Source organism: Lytechinus variegatus, chromosome 13 (genome assembly GCF_018143015.1).
Source record: "Lytechinus variegatus isolate NC3 chromosome 13, Lvar_3.0, whole genome shotgun sequence".
Taxonomy (NCBI): Eukaryota; Metazoa; Echinodermata; class Echinoidea; order Temnopleuroida; family Toxopneustidae; genus Lytechinus; species Lytechinus variegatus.
Window position 1 is genome coordinate 19,491,008 of NC_054752.1, and position 12,214 is coordinate 19,503,221.

The 12,214-nt window shown below is 39.3% G+C and overlaps 1 protein-coding gene across 1 annotated transcript; it reads right to left on the minus strand.

Moving 5' to 3' along the window:
- Positions 1-2,663: 2,663 nt before the first annotated feature.
- Positions 2,664-5,481, minus strand: LOC121426695. The gene is made up of 3 exons (XM_041623068.1): positions 5,324-5,481; positions 3,176-4,195; positions 2,664-3,125 (listed from the first exon to the last, which is right to left on the minus strand). The coding sequence occupies exons 2-3, from the start codon at positions 3,905-3,907 to the stop codon at positions 2,664-2,666; spliced, it is 1,194 nt and encodes a 397-aa protein (XP_041479002.1). The 5' UTR covers positions 3,908-4,195; positions 5,324-5,481.
- Positions 5,482-12,214: the final 6,733 nt, after the last annotated feature.

Sequence of the window (12,214 nt, forward strand, 5' to 3'; positions counted from 1 at the left end):
CTTTGGCCATCTATCTTTCGTTTTGTAAGATAGAATTCTAGAGATAGCAGGATCTTCCGCTTGAGCTCTTCTGATTTCGGCTGGACTGAAGATAGCTGGTTGTATCTTTGCATCTATCCCTGTGATTCCGACATCAAGAGGTAAAGACTGGGCTAAGGCGAAATATGGATGCTCCGTTATTTGAACCCCCTGGATGGCTGCTCCCATGACGTCCGGCGAGATCTCTTCCGAGAAGGTCTGGTTAGCATCTTCAGGGTCATTTGGCATCCTGGAGAGAGCGTCAGCATCTCCATTCTGCTTGCCAGGTCTATAGCGAATGGTGAAGTTGAAGTCTGCCAACTCACCTACCCATCTGTGTCCAATTGCATTCAACTTGGCTGTTGAAAGGATGTACGTGAGAGGATTGTTGTCGGTGTAGACCACAAAGTTCTTGGCATAGAGGAGGTAGCTCCTGAAATGATCTGTTATAGCCCATTTCAGAGCAAGAAATTCCAACTTCCCAGAATGGAGATGATAGTTCCTCTCTGCTGGGGTCAAGGTCCGGGATCCATACGCTATTACCCTCAACATTCCTTCTCTTTGCTGATAGAGCACAGCACCAAGACCTTCCTGTGATGCATCTGTATGAAGTATGAATTCTTGGTCGAAATCTGGGTAGGTCATGACAGGTGGGTTGATAAGCTCCTCAATCATAGAGTCAATAACAGCTTGATGCTTCTGAGTCCATATAATTCTAGTACTGGATGGAGCTTGGCCATGTTGTTGCTTCTTTCCCGCCTTCTTGGACTTTGCTCTAGGCTTCGGAGTACTTGGTGGATTCTGTGATTTTAGAAGCTCGTATAGTGGCTTCGCCCGCTTGGCATAGTCCTGAAGATACCTCCGGTAGTAGCCTGTGAGACCCAGAAGTTTCCTCAGATCACCTACAGTCTCTGGCTTCTTATCTCTGATGGTTGTGAGGGCCTGTGTCTCCTTGGGATCCGCTCGATACCCTTCTGCTGAGATAATTCTTCCCAGGAACTTGACTTCGCTCTGGAAGAGACTACATTTTGATGGTTTTAGCTTCACCCCATGCTCACTTAGGCGTCGCAGGACAGTTCTAAGATGGGTGAGATGTTCTTCAAAGCTCTGGCTATACACGATTATATCGTCAAGATATACCTCACAGATGTTGTGATTCAAGCCATCAAGAATTGTTTCCATGCATCTCTGGTACGTTGCTGGTGCATTCCGTAACCCAAATGGAATCCGTTTCCATTCATGAAGTCCCCATGGAGTTACGAATGCTGTCATTGGTTGACTCTCCTCGGCCATGTAGCCTTGGTGGTACGCCTTACCCTGGTCCAGAGTAGTAAACCAGCGATTTCCTCCGAGACTGTCAAGGATATCCTGCATACGAGGGATCGGCTGTCTATCAGGAATCGTCTTCCGGTTCAGCTCACGATAGTCAATGCAGAGACGTAATCCTCCATCTTTCTTTCTCACGCAGACTACCGGGGATGCATAGGGGGACTCTGACTTCTTGATCCACCCTCTATCCAGGAGATCCTGCAGGTACAGTTTTACTTCCTGATACAATGGGCGTGGTATAGACTGGTAAGTACGCTGCACTGGAGTATCGTCGCTTAGCCTCAGAGTCATCTGCAATTCAGGAATTGAACCCATATCTTTGTCACCCTTAGAGAAACTTGCCTCTTCCTTTCTGAGTAACTCCTGTACTGCTGATCTCTGCTCCTCAGGCAAATGGGGGAGTTGAAATGTCTGGTCATTGTTTGAAGAGTCGGCAGACTCTGCAGACACTGAACTAGTGTTGACGAACATCTCATCACGTGCAGGTGGAGGGTAGCCAGGCAACACAGAACGAACATGGAGTACCTGGCCTAGTATAGTGCGGCTTGGAATGACGAGTGGTCGGTCAGAATGATTTGAAACTGGAATGTCAATCCGGCAGGAGTTACCTTGAGGAAGTCGCAGTAGATACGGCTCGATCTCCAGTCCCTCAGGCCATTCGCCATCACAGTTGGGCTCAAATAAGACTTGGGTGTCTCCGGTGTTAGACCTGGCTCGTACTCTGGTAGCTAGGTTGATTGTCGAGTTGGCTGGAACTCTCGCAACTGATCTACCAGTCCGCACACAACAGATCTCTTCAGTCTCCCTTGCTTTGATGACGTTCAACAACTTTATGGCCTTGTCTTCGGATAGGTTTGGAATTGATGCTTGTAGAGTACTGAGTGGGATTTGATCACCATCGAAATTGTTAATTACTTCTCCAATGACATTGGAGCCGATGATGGGTTCCCGGAGGTCATCTGTCGCAACAAGGAATGGCACCGACAACGTTGGGCTCCTAGAGGACAACTGCAAATCAATTGGAATCCATCCAATGTAAGGCATGACAGTCTCATTTGCAGCTGCAACCCTGAGTCCACGTCCAAGTAGATCCTCTACCTTCTGAAGAGCAACATCAGGTAGCTTTTCTTTCCACCATGCCTCTGTCACCACAGACACCTGAGCTCCTGTGTCCCACAACGCTGTTGCATCCATGGCGTTCATGGTGCATTTTACCAGGCAGCGTTCTCCAACGAGTTCAACAAGTTTCCGGGGTCTTGGGGTTGAGTACATCTGGTTCAATGCCACATTCTCTTTGGGGAGCTGATCAATTAGGGTTAAACCCGGTCCCCTCGGGTTGACCCTTGCCCGTTTCCCTGGTTCCTCTTCCTGCATCCACGGGCATAATGTTCAGATGAACCACACTTGAAACAATGACGGCAGTCATTTCCCCGACCTTGCTCTCGGCATCTCTCACATCCCTTAGGCCGGGGCGGCCTGCCATCTGCCGGCGTTGGTCCCGGTGCAGGTGTCCTATCCTGTAAGGCTGCCACACACGCTTTGAGTTCGGCCAGTTGTGCCGCAAAGCCCTTCATCATCTCAAACTCCGGGTGCTGGCTCTTATTCCTTTGCTTTGCAGGTTCTGCATTGTCCTCCGTGATGACATTCACCCGTGCTGCGGGTCTGATCCCAGCTTTCAGTTGCCGCTTTGATTCCAGGGCAACTGCAGTGTGCAATTTTTCCAGGAGTTCCTCATCACTGGTTGTGACAGACAAAGATGTTTTAAGATCTTGTCTGATCTGGTCATTCAACAACCCAGTAATAATTGTGTGGATAAACAATTCTGCACCAGGCTGACGTCATATTTTAGCCCAGTTGTTGTGTCCTCGGAGGCCCGGATTATCCGCTGGCGCAGATCCAGAGCCCGCATCACGAAGCTCTGTGCTGATTCAGTCTTCCCCTGGGTTGCCTGCGAAAGCTCTTGATACAATTCAGTCGCATCCTGCTCCTGATAATGCGATTTTAAAAATGCCTTTAGAGTCCCAAGATTGAGGTTGGAGCAGCTTTCCAAATATGATCGAAGCCTTAGGCTGGGGTGAATGGCCTTCAAAACACTCTCCACAACCTCAGCTTCTGAATATCCTTTCAAAAGAGCTGCATCTATCTGATGGTTGAGGCTAGATAGAGTTAGCCTCTCCTTGTGACTCGAATCACCCACTTGACCGCTGATTCGCAGCTCCTTTCTGATCATCTGCATGGGTTGAACCGGAACCGGAATTGAAGGCTTCTCCTCCACCGCATCTTTTACAACAGGCAGGTGCAAGTCTGGTACCTCTTCTAGGCTCTCGTCCTTCAACCCTTGCAGAATGTCCTTTAATGCAGCCAACGTGGCTGCACCAGCCTCATTATCTCCCAGCTCCCTTACTAGCCGTTGAAGTCGACGGACCAGAAACTTAATGGGCTTCCCCTCTGTCTCCGATGACGGGATAGCTAGATGGGTGCAAACCATTGGCAGGTGTCCTACTGCCAGACCAAATATCGCCTCCTCCACCTCGAACACCAAATCCTCGATGTCTGCCATGTTGACGAAAGCTATGTTGTGAATCCAACTGGTCCTACTACCACTGGTTTGCTCTTGTAGAACTCTTTTAGGTAGTCTTGCTGTTCCCTGTCCACACCTTACTTCCAGTCACCTTCACAGCATCACTGATTTGAGTTCAGATGTTTATACTTCAAATGGGCATGGTCGCATCCTCACCGATTCCAGGTGGTCGTCCTTAGACAGCAGTCTTGAAGATTTACATCTAAAGTTGCTGTCCTGGCAGGGTCGCCAAAATGTTACCCCTCCCTGGGTGGGATGGGCGTTAAACTGTAAATAATAATGAAGAGAGAAACAATTGTCAGTCACATGTAGCTTGTATGGGCATCAACAAGGTAATGATCATACGTTTATTAAAAAGATGTCACAAGAACCATTTCAAATAACAATCAATATCAAGAATAGACATTATCTATCAAACTAATTTCTCAACTTATGATGATATAATATATTCACTTGTTCTTTAACATACTTAAATAATAAACGAATGTAAGTACTAAAATCAATACAAATATAACTGCTAACAATCAATCTAAATTATATGAATTAAAGAGTACTTCCTAATTCTTATTAATAGTCTCTAATTCTAATAACCAAACATTGATGAAATAAAGTCTGAACTACTAGACTAAATGATAAGAGAACACATGGCCAATTGATACAGGGGAATACATCCTAAAGTCTCAAATCTAAACTGTTAAGATGGTCCCTGATTCTTATGGAACTTTTATGTACAAGTTGAGAACTTTCTTTGTTCTGACATCCAAAAAGAATCCCTTGCCATTTCTGAGGTGATCCCTTAATTCTCTCCAAGTTAACTCTTTCACTCTTGGAATCAGTAACCAATATACACTAACATACTAACACTGTCTTCCAGCATGCTATATGGCTTAATAACCCTAATCTACCACTAACTCCTAACATATCTTAAAAGTAAACACAAGTTCCAGGAGTCAAGGTAACAAGCTGAAAGTTGAAGAGCCTATTTACATAACACGTTGATAACAGATACTTTCTTGAGAAGAACAAGAACAAAGGAGTATAGGTATATGCACATGCACCTCTGACTACAGAATCTAATATTATATACAGTTTAAGTACACATTAGAAGGAAATGTCAAAATAATATACTGATCAATACCTATTTCTATACCAAAAGTTTCAGAAACAACTATAACTAATGTCTTAACTATTAATTTGGTGAATATCTCTGTATTGAGATGCCAGTGATATATAACAGTATACTCTCAATTATAATGTTCATCCTACCCAATCAGTCTATATACTTTCAGGAAGACATATCATACAACAAAAGTATCATTACAATCATATTAACAGAATATATATATATACAACAGTTTTGGGTATTAATAACAATAAAAATGTATCTTTTCTTACCTGTAAATAATAATGAAGAGAGAAACAATTGTCAGTCACATGTAGCTTGTATGGGCATCAACAAGGTAATGATGACCAACCACATGCTTGACAACTGAGATGGAGGTTTTGGGTTGCTCCACTATAAAATAGGGGTGTGCAAGTGTTCTAATTGAGGGTTATATGATACACTGAAAATTAATGGGTGGTATATGTGAATGAGTAAAGCTAATTGAATTTTGTAGGGGTGCCCTATTTTTGGAGGGGCCTTACACAAGGTCATGATCAAGGTCATATTCATATGCCTAGTCCTGCTGTAATATTTCGATGGGTCTGATTACATAAAAAAAACTTCATTTTCAAAGGGATGCGGCAAAAATAGTACTGGATGACGAGAGCGAAGTAGAGATAGAGAGGGGGGTTGGTTGGTGGGTGAGTGGATGGATGGGGGAAACCTTGATTTTTACTCCGAATCGTGATTTAAATAATTAGCCCAAAATATGCTCTCTACTACTGTTGCGTCACTCTGCCAGTACGACGAATGGGACTTTCAAGACAGACACCGTAACACCCCTTCCAAAATATCGCCTCAATTGAAAAACACAGAGGAAAATTATGTCTACTATCGATATGTATCTTGCAATATGCAAGTGAAGGTGCCGTGGCCGAGTGGTCTAAAGCGCCTGGCTATACATGGAAAGTCCGGGGTTCGATCCCCGGCTTCGACACTTGTGCTCTTTTATCCTGCATTCAAATAAACGGAAATACTTTACGCATTATTTGTAACTAGGTGTGTACTTGTTTTAAATATATATATATATAGATTCACATCAAAATGTTCATTGAGAAAACTGAGACGCAATGCAACATATAATCATACATTTTTTTAAGGAAGATGATATTCACTCAATTCTAACTTTTAAGCTCATAAACTTGGAGTCTTGGAATGATGGAATGAAGTTAACATCACTATGTATTATGTAAAACGGATCTGGTGTTCATGGCGCATCGCACCTGGCTGAAGCCGTCAGGGCAGACGAGGAAAGGTGGGGGAAATAAAGAGGATGAGAAGGTTTCCCTTTAAAAGCAAAGAGGGGCAGAAGGGGAGGGGCGTGATGGAGAAGAGAGGAAGGTAGAAAATAAACCGAAAAGCCGTTGACATCTTCAGATCTCTGAGGAATTACGAGACATCAAGTTTCAGGTTGAAAATAGAAAATCCGGGACATAAGCTAAGTTATGACGAGTTGGCCTCTTTTATCTTGTGTCATCTTGCTCCATTCTATTCATCCATCTCCTTTTACATTAATATTCTTCCCTTTTTTCCACCTTCTTCTTCATCTTCTTCTTATCATTCTTCCTCGATTTCTTCCTCTTTGAGTCTACCTCTTCTTCTCCATCTTCTTCTTCTACTACTTCTTCTTTTTCTTATTATTTTTTTTTTCTTCTTCTTATCATCATCATTATCGTCATCATCATCAGCAGCAGCAGCATCATTATCATCAACATCATCATCAACATTATTATTATTGTTATCACTATTGTTGTAGTTGTTGTTATTATCATTATTATCGTTATTATTTCTCTTTCTTCTCCTTTTTCTTCTTCTTCTTCTTCTTGTACCCCCTACTCTTCCTTCTTTACGTATGTTTCTCTAATATTATAGCGTAGTTCAATTCAGAAAATAAAAACTATATAATGGTGTAATAACTCTACTTTATCGATTGCCATAAGATTAATCATGTTTACCTCTTCATGCAATCATGGTTTGTTTGTTATTTTTTCTGCTGCAATACAAGACTGAAAACAACCCCACCTCTTCCCCCGTGTCTTTCTACCCGATCACAAATATCCCTGGTGATTCCATACGTTATCAGAACTCAAATGGATATAATGAGATATCCGAAGTTTTCCTTTGGCGGAATCTTGAGGTTGTTGCCATGGTTACCGTAAATTCAAGCTCTTGTGACTTATCAAACTATATATCGAAGGTTAACACTTGATATGGAAAACATCCCCTTCGATAGACGTATATTCTTATTTGAGTCTGCCAATACATTGATTACAATTCACATTTTCTTTTGTTGATATTTCAATGAATTTAATGGTATAGTTTGCAATAGGTCCATGGTAAAGACAAGAGATTATAGGGTAGTTTGAATATAGGCGATGTGGTAAAGTCATCAAACTGCGAGAAATTTATCTGGAAATAATCTAGGATTCAAAATAAACTAAGTAGATAATTCGATATTTTTCTTCGATTTCGTCCGAACCACAATATCCATATTTGATTCGTAGCCCTATATGTTAAAACGAAATTCACTGAAATACAGTGCATAATTAGTTCATACTTGAGGGCCCAGTATGAACCTTTTTGTGTGTAGTATACAGATTTTATATATTATTCAATTTCGTCTTCATTTTTAACATAATTCATTATACAATCATAACACGAATATAATATTGTCTGGGCTTCGAACCCACATCCTTCTGGTTGACAGACAGAGTCAGACATCCACGGATCTAGTAGTATTTTAGAATAATTGTTTTCAGTAGTATCACATTTAAGATTAATGATCTGTAAAATGCGGAACTATTTTTTGCATATAACAAGCGGTTTTCATGTTTTCTTCTTATAAAACCCATATGCATGTCAATCAAAATCCTCGTTTATACTTAAAAGACATGAACCCACGTAGCATATTCAGGTATTAAGAAAACTGAAGGTCAAAATGGTAGCTTACTATTTTCATCTCAATAACCTTGGTCAACCTCTTGAGATATGAAGGATGAATTGGCTGAATTTAGCAGTCCAATTTAGTGATAATCATTGACTGCTTGCCAAATCGACAACCGTCAACCCCCTGGTCAACCCTCAAGCCGTCAGAAAAATGCTTTGAAGAACAAGTCATCAACTTTCAGAAGTGTACACGGATACAGCATTCGATCATTTAAAGGTCAAGTCCACCTCAGAAAAATGTTGATTTGAATCAATAGAGAAAAATCAGACAAGCACAATGCTGAAAATTTAATCAAAATCGGATGTAAAATAAGAAAGTTATGAAATTTCAAAGTTTCTTTTTTTTAACAAAATAATTATATGAACGCGCCAATTACATCCAAATGGGAGAGTCGATGATATCACTCACTATTTCTTTTGTTTTTTTTTTCGTTTTATTTATAAAATATTTCAATTTTTACGAATTTGCTGATTAGGACCTCCTTGCCTGAAGCACAAAATGTTAAAATAATGGAATTCCACGTCTTCAGGGAGGAATGAAACTTCATTCCACATGACAATGACGAGAAAATCAAAATACAAGAGAAATAGTGAGTGAGTGATGTCATCAATTCCCTCATTTGCATACCGACCAAGATGTGCATCTAACTGTTTAGTGAAATGAAGCGAAACTTTAAAATGTCATATAACTTTCTTAATTTACATCCGATTTTGATGAAATTTACAGTATTATGCTTGTTTAATTTTTTTCTTTTTATTCAAATCAAGTTTTTGTTGGGGTGGACTTGTCCTATAGTTTGAATTCGAATTCCAAGTGTTCTTGTTAGATTTTGCTGAATTCAGCTGACGAATTTGGAGGTAATCAGTGAGCTCTTGCCAAATTGACAACCATGAAGTCGTCGAAAGCTGTCTTGAATAACGTGTCGTCAGCTTTTGATAAGACCAATATGACATTGAATTAATTAGGGAATTTTTTGGCCATTGATCATTTATAATAGACGATAGCACGAATACAACCGAATGATTGTCATATTAATTTAATCCTATATTTTCTAAATCGAGAAAACGTTTAATTTAGAATACAATTGATTGGAAGGTTGCATACGTTCAGGGGCGGATCAATTTCAGAATTTGAGGGGGGGGGCACAACATTTTTGAAACGCAAAAACAGATATACATATGACTCCAAACTTGTTCTTTTTTTTACTCCCCTTTAAAAATTGACAAGCAGAAAGGTAAAAATGGCTCTCAACTAAGGAGTCCGAAAGGAACAAAATGTTTCCCACTTCGTACATGTCACAATTCTATTATCATCTAGTTGACATGTTTGATGGTTCACAAGAAAAATATATTCATAAAAAATAAACATGAGACAGATGGGGCCAAGTCGGGATTTTTTTTCAATAGAAAAGGTCCTGTAGAAATATTGTTTTCATTATTGTTGTTATTAATCAATTGTCTTTGAATGCTAGATCCTGCATGTCCTAGGTTCGATTCCCACCAGATCTCTCTCAATCTTCATTGAAACCCTTCCAAGCAATCACAAGACTTTCCGTAAACGACTTTCATTCCTCTGATCCACCCATAGCAGTCCACCTACGATATAAGTATCCCCCTGACCGTGACCTTAGTGAAGATAATTAAATTTAGATCTTACATCGTGAACCGTGGTATGAAATTAGGAAGCTACTTTTGACATTTTTGCGGATCACTCCTTTAATTACTGCAAAATATACAAGCACCAACACTTCTCAACTTAGCATGACAACCCCCAGACCTGACCGGGGGCATCAAAAATGTGCGCCGCGGTGATAACAAGCCAGTCAACTGAAGTGACCCAACATTATTGATTAACCTTGACTTTGCCTAGCGTTGCCGAATTGAAGATTCCTGTGATGGACGTCAAGACGGTCGGATATCCTTGTAATTGCCAATTTGGGGGTAAAGGTACAACTAAAGGATCGGAAGGGGGTATCGAAATTGGGGTTTTAATTGGTGTACGGTTCTCCTTCACAGATGAAGCGAATTCCTGTCGAGTTTTGGAAGAATAGCTTCAAGTTGGCAAAACCCCTCCTATTCTATTCCCCTTTTCCATGTCTGATCTCTTCATCAGTTCCTTTCCCCTTATCTTTGTCGGTGTTTAGTGCAATCTATTTAATTTTTTTTTTCACCCCTGAATCGTAATGAGATTCCATGATTCCAAATTTCATGATAATTTTTCCCAATTCATAATCCATCCTACTCCCACCCCCCCCCCTCATTTTTTCAGTCTCTGTTTCTCTTTCTCCCTCTCTGTCATATCTATTTCACTTCCCAATGTCATACCATCAATCTCAATTATGAAAAGCCTTTGACACAATATGAAAAAAAATCATCTAAAATTCATGTATGCATCATCAGATCTTAATGTTCTTATTGTTGCAAAGATTCTACAAATTTTTAGTGTAAAAAAAAGAACATGGAAGGGTTGACGGGTAAATGGCAGTTAAACACCCGTTTCATGGATATGTTTGGCCAAACATTACCCCTAATTTACCCAATACTGGTACACTTTTGTTTTTAGAGTGCAAAAGGGCAAGTATGTACATGAACATCTTGCCCCCCCCCCAAACAATGAGTTACAATTTAATTTTCATCAATTTGAATCAACACTCTTTTAAAACACAAAACCCAAACAAACACACAAAACCTGAACAAACACACAATACCATCACTGGAATAAATTTATCTTAAAAATATCAGAACAATTTATTCTGTACACAAAAATAACAGAAAAAGAAACAATTTGTGAATGAAGTCGACTACAGATGTCATCTTAATTTCTCTTCTAAACTTAACACAGTACCTCAGAACACAATTCATATGATTTCTTCTGATTTTGTTACCAAAATGGAGATTCAGGATTTCCAAGAATGAAATCTATAAAAATAAATTACAAAGTTCATTAAATTATATCGGCCAATCCAAAAAAATCATTTCATTTCAAAATTCCTGTTTTTTTTATAGTCATCTTTCCTTTTTCAGTTGGATGTTAAAAAATAATCCACAAAAAGACATTACATGGGCATACATTTCAATTACGAACACCTCATATTCATGTTACACTAAGGCAAGATATTTGTAAGTACAGTACATGTAAAAAATAAACCTATCCCTACCAATGCTATGACGGGCAAACCTTATCAAAATGAGAATTATCGGATTGAAGAAATATGAAACGAAGTTTTGGTATAGTAAAACTAAGGCAAAATCCAGGTAGATGTTTCAAACAGAAAATGATATTATTAGTGTCTATAAATTCAAATTCACCTTTATCCTTGTTTTTTTTAAAAATCTGCTTGTCCTGTAAAAGGATGCTCCGGGAGGGGTGCCTTTCTTAAGGCTATTCATGCACTTAAGAACAACTTTATAAATGATTGGATAAGTACAAGCTACATGGGTTGCCATATTTTTTTCCTTACATAAATTAGCTAAAGTTGAACTACATGGATGATGATGAAAAGCTGGAGTGTTGATATACATTTGAGTGCAAATGAGAATCCCTTACTGCCAATTTTGTTTTCATGGAAATACATTCGAACATTGGTTTGCCGCAAAATTTTTAAGATGAAATTTTTGTATTTCATATTCTAGTCCATTGCAAATTTAAGCATAACTTTACAGACCAAATCTCTCTACAGCTTATGTACAAGTCACCAGACAGACCATTTTGCACAAAATCATGACTTGAAAGGATTTGTTCTTATTCTGGAGGTAACAATATTTTGTGTTCCAGCAAAATTAAATCCAAAGCAACAGACCTAGAACTTACTTTTTAAGGTTATATGGATAAAAGAAAGGCAAGTAAATGAGAGCTGATAAATAATATAATGAGCAAATGTACACTATCATTTCTAAATAACAGTCTCGCATATCTTGATTTAAAAGGGTGTAAACTGTATAACCAGATAAAAGCCATCTCATCGCTGGTCATTCGATCTGAACATTTTTTTATATGGCAAGGAAAAGTAAAATGACAGAGTCTTGAAATAAAAACAAATGGATTAGCACAAGCCTCTTTACGTATATAGATTATGCATTTCGTCTTGGCATGGTCATGCTATTTATTAATATAATAATTGATATTTTATTGAAAACAAGTAAATAGTACAAATATTTACTATAAAATAGTATAG

Excerpts from the sequence above, each read along its gene's own strand:
- LOC121426695 (XM_041623068.1), bottom strand. The coding sequence starts at position 3,907 with ATGGCAGACATCGAGGATTTGGTGTTCGAGGTGGAGGAGGCGATATTT. Across the intron at positions 3,126-3,175 it reads TAAAATATGACGTCAGCCTG|ATCAGACAAGATCTTAAAAC; the intron begins GTGCAGAATTGT and ends TTGAATGACCAG.